Raw genomic sequence first — 21,806 nt, 5'->3', positions numbered from 1 at the left:
CAGAAATTAATCATGAATGATAGAATAGGGTTCCTTTGAGTGGGGTCTGGAGTTCAGCAATATCAGGTCATCTGAGGTCCTTGATTGAGAATATAGATAGCACAGTTCCTGTCATATTTCATAACCACTAAGTTATAATCTCTGGGGGTGGGAACTGGCAAACTTCATTCTTCTTAAACTAAAATTAGAACACCACAGCTACAGAATAAAATAATAATTTGGTTTTATGGCTTGTGTGTGTATGTCCACATAAGTTCTTGCTATTAGTTCACTTGCAAATATAAATTTAAGAGCTACTGAAAGTGAACTTGCATTAAGAATTTCCTTAACAATATGGTTTAGCCCTAAGATTTATGAGTAAAACCCATGCGAATACTTGACAATGTCAATGAGATGGAGTCAGGAGGACATTTCATGGTCACAGATCATCTTTAGGGAAAGTCTTCATGTCCTAACAGTAACTTAAGGGTTAAACCTCACATTCTTGAGATGTCTCACCATTTTATAAACTTGACTCTCATCTGAGCTACTGTGCAGTGATCTAGGGACTTGTGTCACTTTAAGTTCTGTTAGGAGACAAAAATTTTCCTGTACAAAATATTATCCCTTTGATTTTGTTTCTAAGGCATGTAGAATGACTTTTAAGTCACCATTTGCTTCAGGACACAGCTTATTTGGCCCCATTTTCATTGAGAACAAGACATCAACATAATTAATCTATGAGAGAAAAAGAAATGAGATTGTTCAACCAGAAGATATTTGTATCTCTGTGCGTACATATCCATTGTTTTCCAATTCTTCCAGTGTGATTTTGCCTAGTTTCAGAGAAAACTTAGTGCCTAGCACAGGATGACAAGGATATCTGAGTAAAGGCCAGCTAGTTGGCTGGCAGCTGGCTGCATACATGCATGAATGTAGCATCAATTTACAACCAGCTACAAATTGGACAAAAAGAGCTTCTACTGAGCTGATATATTGCAACTTTGTTTTATGGTGTGTGTGTGTGTGTGTGTGTGTGTGTGTGTGTGTGTGTGTGTGTGTGTGTCTGGAAGAAGTCCATTAGCTTTGCTCTCATCCCATCTTTACCCACTGAACTACACTTCACAATTGTAATGCCACTTAAATGTCCTTCCAGACCCTTTTCAATTCCCAGCCACATTAGCCTCTCTTGCTTTGTTTCCTACCTGTTCTCTTTGCTATTACTCTGCTTATCTCATAATTTATTTGCTCATTTATCTCCCCCACTGACCTATTCAGGGAAGAGTTGAACTCATGAAATGCACTTAGTTAAAACGTGTTAAATGCACACGTGCATCATAAATTGTGAAACATGCAATCAAGTTCTCCTGTTATATCCAGGAACATTCTCAGGACAGTGTTCGCAAAGGACCAGATTTCTATCAAATTTCAGGTAATGGAAAAATACTATAGAGCAATGTCTGCTAAAAAATGTGTTAAATCAGATCTAACAAATCACAAGGGACACCTTAAACCTTCCAAATTGTACTCATTTTAATTTATTAATAGGAAGCTAATTCTGTTTTAAGGGAAGCAGCATAAAGAAATATATTTCTGTAACATTTATTTATTCATTCAATAAGCATTGAGTGCCTACTATGTGGCAAGTGCTATCTAGAATCAAGATATAAATGAGACAGTAAACAAGAAAAGAAACATAATTTCCAAATTAAGGCCCACAGCTGAACCATTCTTGTACCTATACATATAAATTGGATTTTGTTGAAAATGGAATTGTTGGCAATGGAAAAAAAAAAGGATTCCTGAGGTGTTATTTATAAGAAATGGGTTGCTGGAATCTGAAACAAGGGTGACTCTGGAGGTCACATCATGGAGAGTAAAAAGATAGAGGCGATGGTTGCCCACGGAAAACCTGTCTTTTGCCATTTCACCATCCCTTTAACACCATGTTTGGGAAAAAGCCTGCATGTTGGGTTCAGAGAATCAACTCTTTCCAGAAAGACACTTATAACTGGAAGCTTTCTAGCAAAGAAAAAGTGAAGACAGGCCCTATACTTCCTTTTCTAGTCACTGCTTGCAAAGAGAATCCCCAGACTTTGAAAAAATAGTACTTTCAAATAGTTGGCTCTAGCTTGTTAATAGTTTGCAAACAAGCACTAAAATTTACTGGCCCATAAAAGTGTTTCAAGATTTTCAGGTACAAAGGTACTTAAAAAAATGAGTCCTCTCTCCTGCCTCTCTTTATGACCATATGTTTATTGCATAAAAACCTATGGGAAAGGTATGTGTTAATAAGAACAGCACTGGCCACAAAGATCAGGCCTTCAGTGCTATCTACTGGTTTCTCTAAGATTCTGGGCCTTCATTCTCCAATCAGATCTCATTTCACTCTATAACCTTCTGAATTGATTAGCAGCTTTATTTGTAAAAGGAAAGAACTCAAATATTTTTAACAGGCCAAAAAAAATGAGCACAAATAATAAATTGACCTTCGTTGTGGTCCTTGTTCCTATGAACCCTGGGTTCACAGAGCACTTTAAGTAGCAATCAAACTTTCTTCTTAACTTTTGCAGATGAAAAATAAATTTGTGACACCTTACTAGGTACAGAAAACTCAGTACAGTGGGTCCTTGAATAATGTTTCTTGCATCATGGTTTCATAAGTTGATGAGATGCCATGTGAACTTAACTCTTGTTTACATCAACTGGCCTATCGTAAGACTGGTTTCATTATTCCTCGTTTCACTTAACATCACAGAATCTATGGGCAACACTAAGTGAGGACCTACCGTTTGCCCCTATGGTTAAAAATGAAGCTGTAAGAATCAGGGATGTCTGACAGAATGCTGTGTGATGATGGGAAATTCCACACCTGTAGCTGCTGAGTACTTAAAATGTGACTAATGCCTGAAGAACTGAATTTTAAATTTTATTTAGTTTTAATTACTTCAGACTTAAATAGCCACAAGTTTCTAGTGGCTATTGTATTGGACACCTTCAGCTTCCGTCACAATGGAATAATGGGGAACAGCCACTGCTGATGGATGGTTTGTCACAAACAGTGTCACCACCTTTGCAATTATGTATTAAAAGTCCAGATCACTGATGGCTTGAGTGACTAAGCCCCACTACTGGACCCTGACTCCTAATGCCACAAAGCTAACTAGCATTCCAATTTGAGATGACTGTGCAGATTGATTTTTTTAAAATTCTTGAATATAGACTTAGAGCACATTCTAAGATTCAGGATCTCATCTGCAGCCATAGGAGATATGGTAGTGATAGTAAAGTCATCAGGACTAGGACTCATGAATTGTAAAAAGAAATAAGTAACATAGATAGGAAAAAAAAACTTACTTATGGACTGGCCCTTTTACAAGCCTCCAAAATGTGAATTCACTGGGGTGTGATTGGTGGGGAAGACACCTACAGGCACCTTGCTCAAATGTAGCTGAAATCCACTTCCAATTAAATTTTACATAAAAATCTTGTAAGTCTAATGAATCACATCATGTATTTTATACAGAAAGTCTTGAGAGACTTGAGATTCCCCACAATAGTAAGGAGTTTCAGAATTTTACAACTGTGGTGTTTCTTGCATTTTCTTCACCTTTTTCTGTAGCATTTTATTTCATCTACATTTTTATCTCCTGTGATTTCTGAATAAGTTTCCTTAATTGACACTTGTTTGCTGCTCATGTGAGAGACCTCAACTTAATCCTCAAAATTTTGTTTATCTCTTTTTCACAACAGTGTGATTACTTGGCACCTGGCTACTCCAAAATCTCAACTTCAGGGCAATCGGTCTCTTATATACACACAAAGGGAAGGCATTTTTAGACTTTACAAGCTGTTCTGAGGTCTGCTTACTCAAGTTTATGAAGCTTGGTTGCAGTGTTCAAATTTGGATGGGCTCTATCTTATATACAGTACAATTTTCAATCTTGTTTGGTATTGTTTTTTCACTTTCTGATGCTATTTTGAGTCTTCAAATCTCCCTATCTCATTAGTCTTAGACTGCTAAATATTATTCTTCCTCTTCCCATATGCCAAAAAATCTTTCTCCATATTTCAATCACACCTTTTTGAAATCTGGACCATAAACCAGTTTAGGGCTAAAAGAAATTATGGTGGAAATGTGATTTTTTTCTACTTTCTCAGTAAGTGTCCTTATGGTTTCTTTAGAGTATAAGCCTCTTTTAGTTTGTGTATATTTGGAGAATGCCTTGTTTCTATGGAGGTCTTGCTCTCATATCTATACCCACCTGAAGACTCTCCTCTAGATGATTTCCCTAATGCCATTTTTCATCTTCTGTTGTCCTTATTACCATGACGCTAAAGATACATACTTGGACTCTTCTCCCCAAAGTTATAAATTTTGCCCACATCTTTATGTATTATTGTAGTGTGACTCATACATTATGACAGCAACACTTTTTTAAACTAAAAACTCTCCCAAAAGTCTATTCTTCCTAAAAGTAACTGACAAGAATCATCTTTGACAATAACTAGGGTGTATTCATTACTCCAGGCTTCTGGCCCATAGACTTTTCCACCATCTTCCTTGGAATCAGCCATCCATGCCCAAAGATGAACTTATGGCTTCCCTGCACTTTTTTAGTTCATTTATTTATTGAAGGAATTGTGTTCTATCTTATGGTCAGATAATATTTTTCTAGTGAAAACTGCACAGACATTTTATTTAGAATTTCAACTACCGCACCCTACACTACCACCTCTTACCATATTTACTTTTCTCTGCATCATCATCTTCCAGGATACTTAGTGTACTTGTTTGTTTACTATGTTTACCATTTGTCTTCCCTTACTAGAAAGTAAATTCTACAAGGGAAGGTAATTTTGTTTGTTTCATTGGTTGTATATCCCCTGGCCTAGAATAAGTCCTAACTTCTAGTAGGTGATAAATAAAATATGTAAAATTAGCAAATATTCTGCAAAAAGTGCTTCTGCTATTTTCCCAATTCTAAAAATTAATAGTTAAGCAATAGTAGTCACATGAACTCATCTATGAGATATCTGATTGAAGATAAGGTGTGATTTTCCCATTGTGCATAAATAATTCTAGACCACCAATCTTTTGTTATCTAGTACCAAAAATTTCACTAAGTGAATCTTGCCATGTCATGACTCATCTGTGTGAATTGTTTCACTTATTGCTTAATAAAGCAAGCTTAATTTTTTATTATACTGTGATAAAAGGGAAGCCTCATAATTTTTTTAGGCTTTTAATCATAAAAATTTACATGAACTGGTGACCAACTTTTTGAATTGCTCTGATTTGAGGCTCTTCATTCAATGTGGAAGTGGGAATGGGAGTTCAAGAAATCATATATAAGTAGCTTTTTCCTAAGAGGCTTAGAGATTTGACTACATATTATTTATATTTAATGATTAAATACCTGCTGGCAAGCAAACAATTGGATTTATTCCTATTAAAAATATATTAAGGTAGCAGTACTGCCATGGGGCACTCAGAACCAGAAGTCAGTGCATCAATAAGTGAACAAGCCGGTTTCCTCCTTCCCTGCGGCTAACCTTCAGTCGATGACTCCTTAGCTGCAGCCCATAGGCAGGCACTCACAGCCTCATAGGAGGCACTCAGCCGAGTGGTGGGGTCCCTCTTTGGCTTGGGTGGAGGCTGTTTCCGTGGTGATGGGAGGCCACTGCTCTCATCCAGGCTGAACACCGAGTGCAGAGAAGGAGACCGGGTGGACGGGCCAGCCAGGGACTGCACCAGGCTGTCCACAGCCATGGGGACGATGATGGAGCTGCAGTGGAAATGTCTGGGTCCACACTTGTCTTCGGTTCTTGAGGGGAACAAAACACAAACAGCACCCCACCAGAGAGGCCCAGATGCATAATTCAGAGGTTAACAATGAACCTGCTCAACCAAACATCATCAAGGCTTTTTGGCAACAGCCTTCCCCACTGAGACTGAAAGATGCGTGTACAGTGCTCTGGTAACTGGCACATCCAGAGAAAGCTGCCCCATCCTTATGGCCCCTGCTTTATGATAAATGAGCACATTGGAGATTCATCATTATTGCTTAAAAAAAAAATCTTACGTAAATGCAACACTTCTTAAGGACTGCTACATTTTCTATCAGGCATTCACTGAATGAATTTTTCACAATCTGATTATTAAGCAAATCAAAAAACCAGAATTTCAATCTGAATGATAATTTCTGAAGACTACATCTTAATAAAGAGTTACTGATGCATCAAATGCAGGGAGTTCATCACCACTTCCCCTTGCAAAACAGTATGTACTTAAAACTATCAAAGATTTACATTTTTTCTCTCTCTTTTCTCCTTAGCATTTAAACCCCACTGGCAATTATTTAATTATGTGCAGAATTATTATTTTTCTTCTGTTCCTCCATCTGGTTGTCCAATGCCAAGTGAACTGCTGGTATTCAATAAATAAATAGACAAATACTTCTTCACTTAATTTTATATCACGCAAATAAACACATACTCAAATTGAGAAATTGGGGTGGCTGTTTAGTTCCAGCAGAGAAAATAACAAACATTATTCTGGAAGTCATATAAAATTAATAGTTATCTGATTTATAAAAATTCCTTCTGTCTTCACATGTCAATGTAATCATGTACTACTGAGATGCCAATGCATTCATTTCACAAGGAGTCTCCGAGCATTTGTTTTTATAATTATATCTTTGTGTGGCAGAGCACCAACAGGGCTGGGATCTACCGCAAGGCAGAGCCAGACGCCCATGTGGAAAATGAACTAGCTGAAGATGAAAGCATGACACTCAGTGGATAATTTGTTTTCCCTGTAATGTTTAATTACAGTTTTCCATACAAAGGGATTTTTTTCAGTATTTAATCACTGAGATATTTGAAGCTAATTAGTGAAAGACACATCACCATTTCCACTTTAATAAAAATCTATTTGACATAGGCAGTCAAGGCAAAGAGGAGTCATTTTTTCAGTGAGAAACAACTAGGTATTACCAAGTTCCTATGAAAAAAACAAGTATCTCCTTGACAGTGAATTAGGATCTAAGGGATCCATGTCCCTGCCCTCCCAGGGAGAGTTATTGTGAAGTACAGGTGTCCTTATCATTCACAGAGAGGCAAGAGGGATAAAATGGAGAAGGGTCAAGTTGTCCCTACATTTCTATTACAAGTTCAGCCTCCAAAGTAAACTTTAAAATAGAGGCTTTCCCCAAAGTGGTGCTTATTAGCAAAGAAAATGTGACAGTTTACTAAGGAAAATATCTATACAACCATTTATTGATTTCACTACTTTTATGTTTTGAGAGTGGCTTCTCTATTTTTTTGGTAATATTTCCAAAGTTTCTATGAGTTAGCCTTATATACATGGCACTTGTCTAAAGATGCTGACAACACAGCTAAGACAGAAATACTTGATGCCTTAAAATTTTGTGCCTGAGATGCTAAGCGATGTAAGCATTGTAAGTGAAGCAATAATTATTTTATATGACTAAAAACATATAACATTTATTGCATGAAAAGGAAGCAGAGGAAACCTATCCTCTTAGATTGTTATGAGGTTTCAAATAAATGATGCATGCATACATGCTAGTTCCCATAATTACTGTCATATTTGATTAACTTCACATTAAGGGCTATCAAAACTTCTTTGATTCCACTAGGACAATTCCATAGATAATTAAAATTATATACTATGTGCCTTTACCTTTTGGCTCCTTCCTCTTGTTTGCTCCTGGCCTCCAACTTCTCTTTGTTATAAGTAGCATTCATTTCATTCCGTAGCCGATCATTTTCACGGGCAATGTCTGAAGCATTCTGAATGACCAGGGCATCATAGGTCTTCAGCCCCATGTCCTCGGTAATCTGCAGGAAGCTGTTGATGGATGTGACCTCTTGCTGTATGATGCTTCTTTTCTGAAGCAAGTGCTGGCGTGCCAGAAATCCTCTTATAACTTCCACAAAAAGAACACAATCATAGGTCAGGGAGAAGAGCAAAAACAGAAAATCCCAGATGCATACAAACAAAAGTCACAATACATGTGTGTCTGAGCAACTACAAAATAAGATATTTAACTCTGAATAAGAATTTATTAAAATATTCTAATCTCATATTAAAAAGGACATCTAAATTCAGCCATGATAACACTAAAGACACAAATCCTTAAACTGAATGAGATTGTGCAGATAACATTATAATAAGGTTTCCACACTTATTTTTGGTTTGAGAGGATAGGCATTCATTGACTGGACTAAACTCAATGAAAAAAACTAGGTCCAAACCCCAGAAATTTTGGGATGTGGCTCCATTTGGATCATTTTGGGACACACTGATTATCTTTCGTTATATTAGATTATAACAGAAAGGCTGAGGCCCCTGGAATCGGTTACCTTTGATAATATCATGTACATATTGTTAATAGGACTGTGGTTTAACTCCTAGAAAAACTAACACTGCATTTAAGACTCGAGGAAGAGATTGTGTAGAAATATAGGACATCCTTTCTGCTCTCTAGGGAAGCAGGGCTAGAAAATGTGTAAGAATTGGGGGAAACAAGGGAGTAAACACATTTTGAAATTGCTAATATGTCAACACACATGTAAGACTTGAAAATAAAAGCAATAAGCATGATTTAAAGGCACTTTCATGTGTTAGGAACACTATTCCATCACTTAGAGCACCAACTCAATGATAATTAATATACCATTATCTCCATTTTTTAGACAAAGAAAGAGAAGCTTAGTGAGATCTTATAACCATGTGTAAGCCTTATTATAAATTATATGCCCATGGTTTCATTAAGGTTAAGGATTTTTGCCTTTATGGTTATCATTACTGAATTTAGATATCCCTATTTAATATGAGATTAGAATGTTTTAATAACTTCTTATTCTGGGTTAAATGTATCTTCCTCCAAGTAAACATGACCAATGAATAGAAGAGCCAGGATTCAAATCTCTGATTATCAGGCCAAGCTCATTCTCTTAGCTTCCAACCAAATAGATGTGATCTGTAGCTCTGCCAAGAGCAGATCACCAGCAGGGTAGTCATAGGTAACAAGTTTGCAATCAGTCTAAGGAAGACCTTTGTCACACTGAGCATAGGGTCTAAATGGATCAGCCTGTTTTCTGACAATGGGACTCTGCTTTCAGTTTCTGAGCATGTTCACGAGAGCAAAATGGGTCTGCTTGTGGGTGCCATGCACAAGGTGCAGGGAGGGGAATTACCATTTGAGCCTTTTGATTATGGGATGCCATCCCTTCCAATTCTAAGTTTCTAAGATTGGAATGGATTGTTCAGATTATAAGATGATCTATACTCTCAGTGAAAACCAATGTGTGTAGCAAAGACAATTTATTTTCATCTGTGGGGGAGAAAAAAAAAGGCTGTGAAATACTGAGTGCTTTAAAATAGTCTGTAGCTATAGGAGAACAATATGTGGGTTATCTATGATACTCTTCTGATGCCTTTTCTTGATTAGAAGGTAGAAAGCTAAACACAACTTTCCAGAGTCATGGCTTCAGAGGCAAGTAATATATGCAGATATCTAAAATGCTGGAGGCTTTTCTTCAGATGGCAATACTTATTGTTTAGTTACTTTGGAATACAGTGGTATTAAATTAACTGTAAAACAGTCATGCTGAACTAATCTAAAGAGGAAAATACATAAATAGCAAAAGGTACGATCAGACTTCCAGACAATCAGACTTCCAGGAAGATAAAATGTGGAATAAATGCAGCAGTGTTAACCATGTGATAGGCACATTGAGAGAGAGAAGCAGAATTCAAATTAGCTAGTTCCCTTGCTAATTTTTACATTAAAAACAACAACAACAACAACAAAACCCCCCAGACATTGACTTTTAGAAGGGTGAAGGTGAAGGTATATTCAAAATGTTAAATCTCTTGGAATAAAAGGAAGATTAATGTGGATATGCCAGACTTCTTGTGCCCTCTGACTACAGCAGAGCTATTCACTGGACTCACATTCACCCGGGAATCTATTGTCCCGCATTCAGAGGACACCATTTTCTCAAATTTCATACTAGGACCTTTCTGAATTCTTTAAAAATGTTATAGCAGTTGGTAACAATTGATATTTTTAATAAGAGACAACTAATAAAAATAAATTTGTTACAAATATATACTTATTCTCTTTCTGACAAACTTAAAAGACTGCTGTTATGACATCTACAGTATTCAGATTTTAAATTTCCTCCAAGACAAAATGAACACATGTAATCAGAGAGAAATATTTGTTAGGAATAATTTGAGATTAAAATGATTAAATTTAAGATGAGAGTTAGAGCTTTCTTCCCCTAACATTTACAAAGAAAAATTAGAACTCTTGAAAAACTACAAATGACACAAGATTATATAAATTTTGAGTAAATTGTATAGTAGTAAAAAGTACTGAAGAAATGATTCCAAGAGATATAAAAGTAAAAATCAGTAATTAATACTTTGCAATTAAGAGCCTATAATTTAAAAATGCTTTTATATCTTTTATTTATGCAATATGAAAGTATGGTTTTCATCTTGATGACATATTTTGGACCATTCTCAATTTTTATCTTAGAGGTTGAGAGCAAGCTAAGAGTTCTGCTCATTTCTTCTGTTTCAGGTCAGGAGGGCACAGCAACCTAATATTTGTAACTGTATAGAAGAGAAATATCTAGTGAGTAGCCAAGATGGGAGACAGGGTGCCCATTCTTATTATTATATTTAAGGAAAATTTCCAGGAGAATTTGATGCCCCCTTCTATGTACATGTACCATGATATTAAAAGGGATCCTCAGTTGACTCCATAGCTCAGTGACTATAAGACTGGTCTTGTAAATGGTCAGATCACATGGTGGTTTGTCAGGGCTGACCACATAAACAGGACAGCATAGGTGTGGTACATAACAAACCTGTGACCCCAAACTTTCTCTACATTGATGAAGGACAAAATTAAGGAGGTCAGATTATCATTACCCACAGAGAAGCTAGGGTTTCTGAGAGTTCCTGAGGCTTTCCCCATCGCTCCTGACACCCAGGTTGGTGCAAACAGCTTCAGGGGACCTTTCAGAGAAACTTGCTGTGTAACTCTGAAGTTTGAGGCTTTGGAGGACATGGTAGACCATGAGTCCTGGAAAGACTCGTGCTGCATCAGTAGTTGCTGTCGGTCACTGAATGCAGGGCAGTTCTGCTGGAAGAAGCCATACCTGTCAGGCTTATAGAGTGGTTCTCCAGTGCCAGAATAGGTTTTTAAGACACAAATGTGTGCTTGAAGTCATTTAAAGAGATTTCTTATAGAGCATTGAGGCCTTGGCAATGCATGTCCATGCAGTGCGAAGCCACTGTGGGACCATTACAAGTGACTGTTTAAAGGAGTGGTCTTGCCAGTTCTCAGGTAGATTGTGCAGATAACTGCTGAAATGTACCCACGTAGTCAGAGTCATTAAACATCTGTTTGCCCAATCAGAGAAACACAAGGCCAGATCACACTGCTGATGGTCAGACAGAAGAGCTGCTCTGTCTTGTCACTTCTCCCTCCTCTTTGACAGCTCTGGAGGGTCAGAGGGTATGCATGCACCTGAGTAGGCAGGAGTGAGAACCATGCTCACTGCCCACCTGTAGGGTCTGAGAGGTCCAAGAGGGATGTTTTTACTTAGCATGAGGTTCTAAATTTTGAGCAATACTTGGACTACAGTGGCTAAATTCTGAATGAAAGTGTATCATCAGAAAATGATGAGACATTGGGGATTTCTTGAGGGATGTGCCTGAATGAGGCTGCAGGGGTTCAAATGAACAGAGGCTTGAACAGAATAAAACTGATTTTTGCCTCCTATAAGCTGTCTTTGCTTGTTTTGAACATTTTGAAATATATCAGACAGCTAAGCTAATTACAAAAAGTTCCACCAAAAATGAGCATGTAGAGTAATTTCTCTCCTTTTTAACTTTCTTTGAAATCACATTTATAATATATGAGTATAATTAAATTATTAAGTAAATTAGAAATTAAAATTCTATTTACTATATGTTTTATGTGAGGCATAGTTATGATTTTTAATATGTACTTATTTTTGATGATCACTTGGGTTTTGATAGGAAACAAATTTTAATGAATCTCTTTCAAAGTTAAAATGAACAAAATGGTATCTGCTATCAAAGATAACACTCCAGATATTATCATTGCTTCACAAAGGAAAAGTGAAGTCAAGGACTTTTCATGGCATACGTGGAATCACATATAATACAATCTGTCTCACGGGCTCCTTCAGTCCTCCAAACTTGAACATGCCAGTGGTGCTGACTGAACTGGCCTAGGAATCAGGCTCCATGCCTGGGCCTAACTGCCACATGGGGGGGTTTGCACTGTGGGTTCAAAGGTACACTTTTCTTGTCAGTATCAATGTTCATGAATATTTGCAAGGTAGAGGATGCATAAATCATAAGATATGAATATCCCTTCTTCCTTATACTGATTTGGATGAAAATTTGCTATAAAATAGCAGTCAAAGTGACTACCAAATAAAGCATGAGCAGTGTAGTGTCTGTATACACTGATAACAGTTAAAGAGCAAACTAAGCCACATCTCTGAAAACTAAATCTCTGAAAACTCTTTGCCTGGAAGTAGCATCACAGAATGGATGGAGTGGATCCACTCTAATGGATCCACTCTAATGCAGATCCCAATGACATTTAACTTGGGACTGAACCAAATTATTTTGTATTCCATAACCCAAAAAGTTTAGATATGTTAGTGTATACTGTTACCTTTCTGACAGGTGATAATTTTTCTCTGCAGCTGTAGACACAAATCATTGAGCTGGTTGGCATGCCAGTATTTTAGAAACACTTTTCGAACTCCCATCTAAAACATAAATAGCAGGGAAACATTTAACAGCATGAAGATGCCAAAAGGATGATGAGTAAACCATCAGGCAAAGCTTTTTCTGGAAGACAATTAGAGGCAGCAAAGCTAATAAAATAAATTCCAGTATATCCACCTTATTATTTTTAACACTATTACATTAATCGAGATCCCAAAGGATTTGTTCTAAGTATCTTTGTTGTGTGTACACACTATCACCAATATTTGCAAATGCTTACACACTACAGTTGTGGTTGCACCATGTAGTGCAAAATACTGATCGGCTTTGATTCTTTATCAGAAGATAAAATCATACCCATGAATGAATTCTTACACTCCAGAGCTAGACTCCTAGCATTCCTTTGTGATCCTTTTCTTTTCTCATCTCACAGCAGGGAGGTTTAGTTTACAAAAAGGAAAACAAACATACAGCAGACACATGAAATTGTTACGAATCACTTAATTTTCTAGTATACAGTGTATTTATGAATTGAATGTATACAACTGTAATTACAGAACTGCAACATCAAAGTAAAAGTCATGTATGAGCAATAATCTTCTAGATGTTTGCATAAATAGTAGTATACAATAAACATTTTTCTCTAGAATTTTTAAATTTCATGTCTTTAAATCAGTTTTTACAAAAAGTGTTTTAGTGGTACATAAGATAGTCCAGACGTGCTGCTACTTGTGAAGACAGCTACCAAAGAACATTCTTTAAAACGTATAACAATAAGTCATGTCCTTGCATTTTAAAAATAATTTTCTTGTGTGTTGTGCTTGTTTTCTAAATTCACAGAGCTGTGGTAAGTGTGAGGAATTCCCTTCATGATGTAAGTGTTCAGTCTCTTAGGGGAAGCAGACATAAATAATTGTAGAAAAGCCTGGTAAATACTAACACGAAGTGCCGTGGAAGCTCTCAGATGATATTCTGTTAGATAAAGAAGAAATACTGCTTAGGCAAACCTTGTAATATGTTCATAATCACATTCTCAGCACTTGAGACAAACACCATTAAAATAAGAGGAAGACTAACGTGTGCTCCCAAGCATGAACTGGGGACAGTAAAATGATAACACTGCACGGTCTATGCCATACATCACAATGACACCCAAGCTTGCATGTATATACACACCATTAGGTATTGGAAAGGTTTATAGGTCAGACTTGTTTTCAGAATGTGTGGCCAGAGGCAGTTTATGAACCTTTTCATATGGAAACTAAGTTTACTACAGACATACTTTGTCACTTCCCATCTTTCCTTCTAACTCTCCCTTTAGTCATGTTATCTTAATGACACAAACACACAGTTTTGCAAGGACTGGGACCTGAATCCTGCACTATGGCAGCCAGGCTAGTTAGATCCACAGGAAAAGCTCTCAATTACTGTCCAGTCTGAGGCCTCTGGTTGACTAGATGTTCTTCTTCATTTAGTTTTCTTTAGTTGGTTGAAATTTCAGACATTTGCCTGGGTGGGTGGCTATGGAGAGTTGTTACTTCTTTCCCCATTGTATTGCTATTCTCTCTCCCTAGTTATTTTCCATAATTCACAGTCTTTTTTCCCTCTTCCCGACTGTTGACTTATTTTGGCAGTCAACAGGAAGAACAGTTGGTACTGTCTGTGAGTACTGAGGAACAAATCTGTGAGACAGGCATTGGAAAGGAGGGAGCATGTCATCTTTCTGCTCATCTCTGACTGTGGTATGTTGCTCGTTGTGGGAAACTAAATCCCAAAAGCAAAATTCATGCTAACCTGGTTTCCAAAATGAAACTCTAAAGGTGTGATAGCCAGCAATACTGTACAATGTGGACTCAATAATGATCATTCGGGGAACTAATGTATGGAAGAACACAAGGGGAAAGACCTGGGGAATACAAACAGGAGAGCTGGATTCTAGTTCCACCTCTGGTCAGGAAGAGAGTTAGACAGATGACTAAGATCTCTTATGATGACATTCCTAAGAGCCATTCAAAAAAATAAACAAATTAGTTTATTTTGAGAATTCTGCCAGCAGAGATATATTTTAGAGATATAAAGGAGGGCCTTCTCCTCATGGAGCTCAGAGTTCACTGGGGAAAATCAGCAATGAGCAAATCCAGCCACAATACATGCTCAGTATGATGATAAGAATTATGTTCAAAGACCATCAGAGAGGACGAGGTGATCATGATGAAATCAGGTAGGATTCACTGAGAAGCATGTTAATTGAAGCCATTTAGTCCTGAAGGATATACAGGGATTTCCCAGGGTCTCTAGAAATGGTGAGAAAAGATGAATGTGTGGCAGCAAAACCAGCATGTGAATGGCAAAGAGCAGAAAATGATAAACAATCTTGGGGTACAGCTGTGTGAAAAATGATAATAGAAGAGGCTGAACATGTAGCTGGTGGTCAAATTGTGAAAATTATTCCAGAAAAAAATGGGCATTTTCCTATAAGCAATGTGGTTAAAGTGAAAGAATGAAAGGAGATAAGATCTAAATTTTATAAAAATAATTTTTGAAATTGTATTTGAAATCTATATAGTTCCTTATTAAAACTAACTGTCTGAAGAATGGATGTTGGACTTGGCTTTGGGAAGTAACTGGCGAGGTGGGACAATATAATGCAATCAACAATTTGGATTTGAAAGATTATACAACCATTGCTTATCTGTTGGCAAACCCTTACGTATCTTTTATAACTGAAACCAAACACCATCTTCATTATTAGATTTCTGATACTGGTTTCTTAACTTCCAGTAGGGCTTTAATGACTTTCATAGTGTTCCTACAGCACCCTATCAATGATCATTTCTCTTACTATATTACATTGTATATTTGCCATTACATATGTATATGTGTATACATGAGTGTATCTACATATATATTCACATCTACTGAAGAATATGAAGGTATATTCTTGATCTTATAAGTGGTAGGCATGTGGGGAAGGTGGATCTGTATTAGAAAGTCAAGATGAGGAACTGTGAAGTCTTGGTATAAGATGAATCATAGACATGGATGATAATGTCTTCAAGGATGAAAATAAGGTATGAGGGACAATGAAAATAGAAGCCAGACCCTGAAGTCATCCAGCAAGCTGGGAATAAGTCAAGAACATCAGCCAGTAATAAAATAAATAATGGTGAAAATAAAAGGAAAAATAAGAATGGAGTGAAAATGGTCTACAAATAGTATAGATATAAGACAAGGTTGGGAAGAAATGATTCAACTGAACCCTCTCCTCTACTGAGACATCAGAAGTGAAAAAAAGTGAAACCATGCAGTAGTATATTGTCAGGAAATATCCAGTTTTCAGTTCATATATGGAGACTAAATTATAAAGGGAGTAAATATGAAAGATGAAGTGGATTTTTCTCAGGGTATATTAGAGATTCCATAGGACCTGATTGTGGGTAGTTGAGAAGCAGTATGTTTCACAGGGCAGATCTGCATGTTAGGTCTTACTTGGAGGCAGAAAAAAGAAGTTCTTCCTGAAAGCCATGGAATAGAGTAATGGCAAGTGAGGAGTAGGGTGAGTATATAAGGCACAGGGCATGTGTGTGGAAAGGTGGGATGTTAGGCAGACACATGTAATGTTGGAAACCAGAAGGATAGGTCAGTTCCCAAAATTCCTGGTGAGTTTTTGGTGTAGTTATGCCCACACAAATTCTCCCTAAAAAGGTAAAACCAAGGACTTTGAAAGTGAGGAGGGTTTCTAGCATCTGATTCAGTGGGAGGGGGAGAGAATTAAAGTTTCAACCCACATTGCAAATACTCTGTTAAGACACAGCTAAAGACTTTGTGGAAATGGCCAGGTATTGTGCTGTTGTCACATTTAGACTATTTTGAAAGTTCTTCATTCAGCTATTTGGTATACTTTACAGTTATTCAGTGGACTGATTCATTATTTCATATTCATTCATTCATTCCCTTTTTTTCTTCTTTACCATGCAATTTATTTGTGTATTGGAAAGACTTGGAAATGCCCATTGAAAATGTTAACATTTGTTTGACTTTGCTGGTCTTTTGGGGTTGTCATGTTTGTAGTAAATGTTTCATCTCTCTGGAAAGGATAAAATTAGGCCTTTAGTAGTATTTTAGATTTCTTCCTCAGAAAGTATTAAATGTATTTTAATGCTGAAGTCCTCTGGTATCACTGATGTTCAGGATTAGTGGGACACAAATCTCGGAATCTTTCATTATCAGTAAAATCCAGACAGGATCCCATTAATTCTAAATGTGCAGGAATTTTACATTGTCCGTTAATGAGGTGGACTAGGAGGAAAACATTGGCCATTTAAATTTTTCTATGGAATGAGTTCATGTAAAGTTACTCTGAGATCAGTGCTTTAGTCTTCTGTATCAAATCCAATGAATTAGGATTCATCCAAATGAGACCAAATGTTTGAATCACCTACATTCTTGATGTTGGTTGCATTCTCTTATAAAAGACATTTCTCTTTCACAAACATAGAAAAGGAGAAATTAAAATGTTCAACTCCTACTGAGCCCTCTCCCTGTGCTCTCCCTAGAAGCAGAGTGTTCTGATCTGAGATTAAAATGTTAATGTCATTCTGACTCCTGTAAAAGTAAACCATCTGTGAATTATAGTCATCGCTATTTTTATTAGAATACCATTAGTTTTTTTTGAAGTGACAGATTTTAAAAGATTAAACAAAGTTGTCATTGATGACTTCAAACACTTCAATTATTGCTACAGTTTTCAGGGATTTTTTTTAGAGGTTCAGGCTGTGGGAGCACAGACAACTGCTGGGATGTCGGTGGAGATGCAGTGTAGGTGGTCTGGAGGCTGTACTAGAGAGAGATATTAAGAGAACCTGTAAAGATCCTCTCCACCCTCCTCCTCCTCATCATCACTGATTGCTGCTTCCAATCACAGAGGTACAAAGAGCAGGGTTTGCCCTCCTATGGACTGCAAGAGGGACATACACTTCCTGTTTCCATGGCAACCCCAGACCTCCCACAGGAGATGCACATTACTGGCCTCCCTTTTTAGGTGTGTCCCCATTTGACCACTCCTCACTGTCTGTGTGTGAACTAACTTACTGTAGAGTGATCTGTCTAAATTTCAATCTCATTATATTACTTTTGTGCTTAAAACTATTTAATTGTAGATCACAACTTTCAGGATAATGTTCAAACTCTTCTTAAATGTTCATTAGGCTTTCTATAGTATTGTTCCTTTGTTTTCTCAGACACTATCATACTGCTTTTGGTTCCAAAATGGGAACTTATTTGTCCTGATTTTGTCATTATTTGTTTACCTATCTGAATATTTAACTTAATTGTGAAGTATTTTTGTGGGCTTGGGTAATGTTGGAAAAATGTAAAGGTCATAAGTTATACATATTGAGGTGAAGGAAATGAAAGTAAAAGGAATAATAAAAAGAAGAAAGAATATCAAAGAAAGTTATTTTAATGGATACTAGTCATAAAAAGAACTCACATATTTATAAAAATTCACATAAAATAATGAAATCAAAAATTAAATCTATTTGAACTATTTGAATTCATTTATTTTATAAAAATTCATCTACTGTAGTTCAGGAAATAAAGACTTTTGGTATAGGACTATTGCAAACCAAAATCTGGAATGCATCTCATCTTCTAATTCTTTACCTGCTCTTCAATTAACCTTGCACATTACCTCCAATTTATTAATCTTCCAGAATCAATTATTCTGTATCAGCTGTAAGCTAAAATGCATACTTCTAGGTTTAGCATTCAAAGCCCTCCATAATATGACCTTTCTTAATTTCTGAAGGTCTAACACTTTTTACTCCTCTAAAAAGAGATGCTATTTACAGTTATTTCAACTTCCCACATGCTCCTGAGAACAGAAAATCAATGTGAAACTTCTGTAGACACTCTCAAGGGTTTATAGCATTCTATGCACAGAGTTCTTATTGAATATGTTACTATTATTCTCAGTGTTAGATATATCCCTTCATATCTATAATTATGGAGATACTTTATTAATAATTACTATATATTTTAATGAGAAAGGGTTTATTGTCAATGCTTATGTTTTGCTGCAAAAATGCTTAATTTCCATTATTACTATTAAAAAGTGAATCTTTAAAAATTTTAATCTTTATTGCTCTAAATCATTAGCATCATTATGATAAACACTTCCCATTTAAAGATAAGATATATAAAATTATATTTGCATTAAAAGCAGCTATCTTTTTTCATTATAATATTAGCATTCTTAAAAAAATGCCCTGGTATCTTTTAAAGTGACTTACCATGTGATTTTGTTGCCAGTTTTATAAATAGCTTTATTGATGTGTTATGAACAATATACTGTTTCTTTTATGTGACTTGATGTCTCCATCACTCTTCCATCAGATTTGTTTTCCTTTCTGCTGATCTGAGAATGTCACTGTGCTCCTTTAAAGCACTGTTCATTCTACTTCTACCACAGAAAGTACTCTCTGTACCTATCATGCAATCTCTTCCAAATAGAACCAGCTCCCAAAACCCCAGTATTTCCATATGCATGCTATGAAAGGTCCTTCACTCATTCCTGGTTCTATATCATTTTCACACAGCTCTTAGGTACACTGTATCTTTTATCTTTCCTGATTTTCCTTGTCCCACATTTATTCATCCATTGATGCCATGTGTGTCTCTCTTAACCATCTATTTCTTCATCATCCATACATAAATCAAATATTTTCCAAGGGTCTTCCTGATCCCAGGCCCTATGCCAGGCTCTCAGACCACAAGGATGAACAGAATACCATCTATCCTTTGAAGAAGTTTTAGTAAAACAACATTTAACTAAAATTCATCTTCTCGGCTGAATTCACATGTTTCCATGATTTGCTTCTTTGATTCATTAAGTTTCTAAGGATGACCATTATTTTGTATGTGTATAATTTTACAATTAACATTTCGACATTTTTTTATTTTCATGGTAACTTTGAAAAATTACTAAATAGAAATATTAGAATTTTCAGCCTAGCTCTGAAAATACTTTTAAACATTCTCAAAGGATACATTTATACTAAAATACAAGTTCTCTTTGTTATAAATAGTCTATTCTTGAAATTTAACTTCAACATAGAAAAGATAATTATAGCTATACACATCTAATGGAGTACTGTATCTTCTGCTATTTGAAGAAGGTGGTTTGGCTTGAATTACATATAATTACAGGTTAAGAAAAATTAATTACTCTCACCTAGAATAGTATGACCCATACAGTGAGCAGTGATGAATAATAACTACTATTTTGAGCATCCCAGTGAATTGCGCACTGTGTGATCCTATATATTATTTCATTATGGAAATCACATCAGTGTGGTCAAGGGTGCTTAAAAAAACACATCTCTTCTCCCTCACCCCCCAAAATGACACATTGTAAAAAGCAATCCCAAGCCAAACCCAAACAAGACTGATTAATTTCAAAATCAAGAGGAAAATATATTGGATAAGTAATATATTCACATAGGGAGCACTTTTAGTCTTTCTTCTTAACAAAATGCTGTCCATAATGTCAATAATTACCTTCCCTGTCGAATGTGTATGTTATAAGTGATTAATAGTAGCATAAACACAATCACAGCCCACGGTACTCATTGGGGCACGTATAGACATAGATTGGGAGCCCATCTACCACCAGCAATGGCTGAGTCACTGCCAGTTATGTATTTTGATGTTTGCTTTAATTCTAAAAATATGAATACTCATGGCACTCCATGCCAGGCATCTGATCTTATGTTGTTCATTCTTAAGAGCATTTTAGATATTAAAATATATTTATATAGCTTTCCAAATTTTCCACGTATTCATTCTGTGATATGTTAAGGTTTGCTTTAAGACTCATTTACATTTATATTTGTGAATTGTCTTTTGCTCTCAATTTTTAAAGGGCCAGATCTTTTCCATCATTTAGAGCTCCATATATTTTGTGCAGCAAATTCATACTTGTTAATAAGAGCTTGGGTATATTCCTGACTGAAGTTAATATTTTGGTTGTAAAGGAGAATCCACTCTTCAACTCAACATAATTTATTTTAGTAGGTCTATTTATTGAAGGCCCCTGTGAGGATGCCTCTTGACCCTTCTCTGACTCACCTACCCCCTTTGTCCTATTCAGCATCACTCTACCTTCTCTAGGCTACTATATTAGTTTGTTAACTGGTTTCCTAGCTCTATTCTTGCTCTCCAGCATACAATTTTTTGTGTGTTTAAAGTATAAATAAGATCATGTTACCACACTCTTTAAAGCTTATTGATAGCTTCATGTGGAAATTGAAAAAGAATGTTGTGCTTTGACTCACATAAGGTTTTGCTGGCTCTGGCCCCTACTTGTCTCTAAGCATCCATTTTCAACATGGTGGTTCTGCCCCCAGAGGGTTCTTGATTGGAAAAAAACAAAACAAAACAAAACAAAACAAAACCTTAGTTATTACAAGGTTTGTGGCATACAATAGGTGCTCAATAAAGGCTTGTTGAAGGACTGAATAAACCTGGAATTGGAGAAAATTAGATAGATATATAAGAAATGAAATTGGATTAGGTACCAGAATGACCATTTTTTAGTAGTTGTTAAGAGACATAAATTGATGAGGAAGATTGATTGTTGAAAGGCCACAAACCTTTGTAATAGCTAAAATTCTCTCCCACCCAGCACTAAATTCCTTAGTAATTTTCTCATTAAATTTTTGCTGTGTCTTAAAGTATATTTTATTGATTATGCTATTACAGTTGTTCCAATTTTTTCTCCCCTTTATCCCTCTCCTCCTTTCACCGCCCCTCCCCCCACCCTCCAGCATTCCCGCCCCACACCCACAGTTCATGTCCCTGGGTCATACATATTTGTTCTTTGGTGTCTCCATTTCCTATACTATTCTTAACCTCCCCCTGTCTATTTTGTGCCTACCTACTCTGCTTCTTATTTCCTGTACCTTTTCCTCCCATTCTTCCTCTTCCCATCCCCACTGATAGCCCT

The 21,806-nt window shown here is 36.3% G+C and overlaps 1 protein-coding gene across 3 annotated transcripts in view; it reads right to left on the bottom strand.

Moving 5' to 3' along the window:
- MYO16 (myosin XVI) overlaps nt 1-21,806 on the bottom strand; it is a 627,599-nt gene that overhangs the window by 81,670 nt on the left and 524,123 nt on the right. For all 3 annotated transcript variants that reach the window (XM_045821913.1, XM_045821912.1, XM_045821911.1), the window contains exons 29-31: nt 12,744-12,840; nt 7,688-7,934; nt 5,536-5,807 (exon numbers count right to left, since the gene is read on the bottom strand). In XM_045821913.1, the coding sequence (XP_045677869.1) occupies nt 5,536-5,807; nt 7,688-7,934; nt 12,744-12,840 (616 nt within the window). The remainder of the gene's footprint in view (nt 1-5,535; nt 5,808-7,687; nt 7,935-12,743; nt 12,841-21,806) is intronic.

The sequence above is a fragment of the Phyllostomus hastatus genome, unplaced genomic scaffold, assembly GCF_019186645.2.
Source record: "Phyllostomus hastatus isolate PE091 unplaced genomic scaffold, TTU_PhHast_1.1 phas_scaffold_46, whole genome shotgun sequence".
Lineage (NCBI taxonomy): Eukaryota > Metazoa > Chordata > Mammalia > Chiroptera > Phyllostomidae > Phyllostomus > Phyllostomus hastatus.
This window is presented reverse-complemented; position numbering and strand designations above follow the sequence as displayed.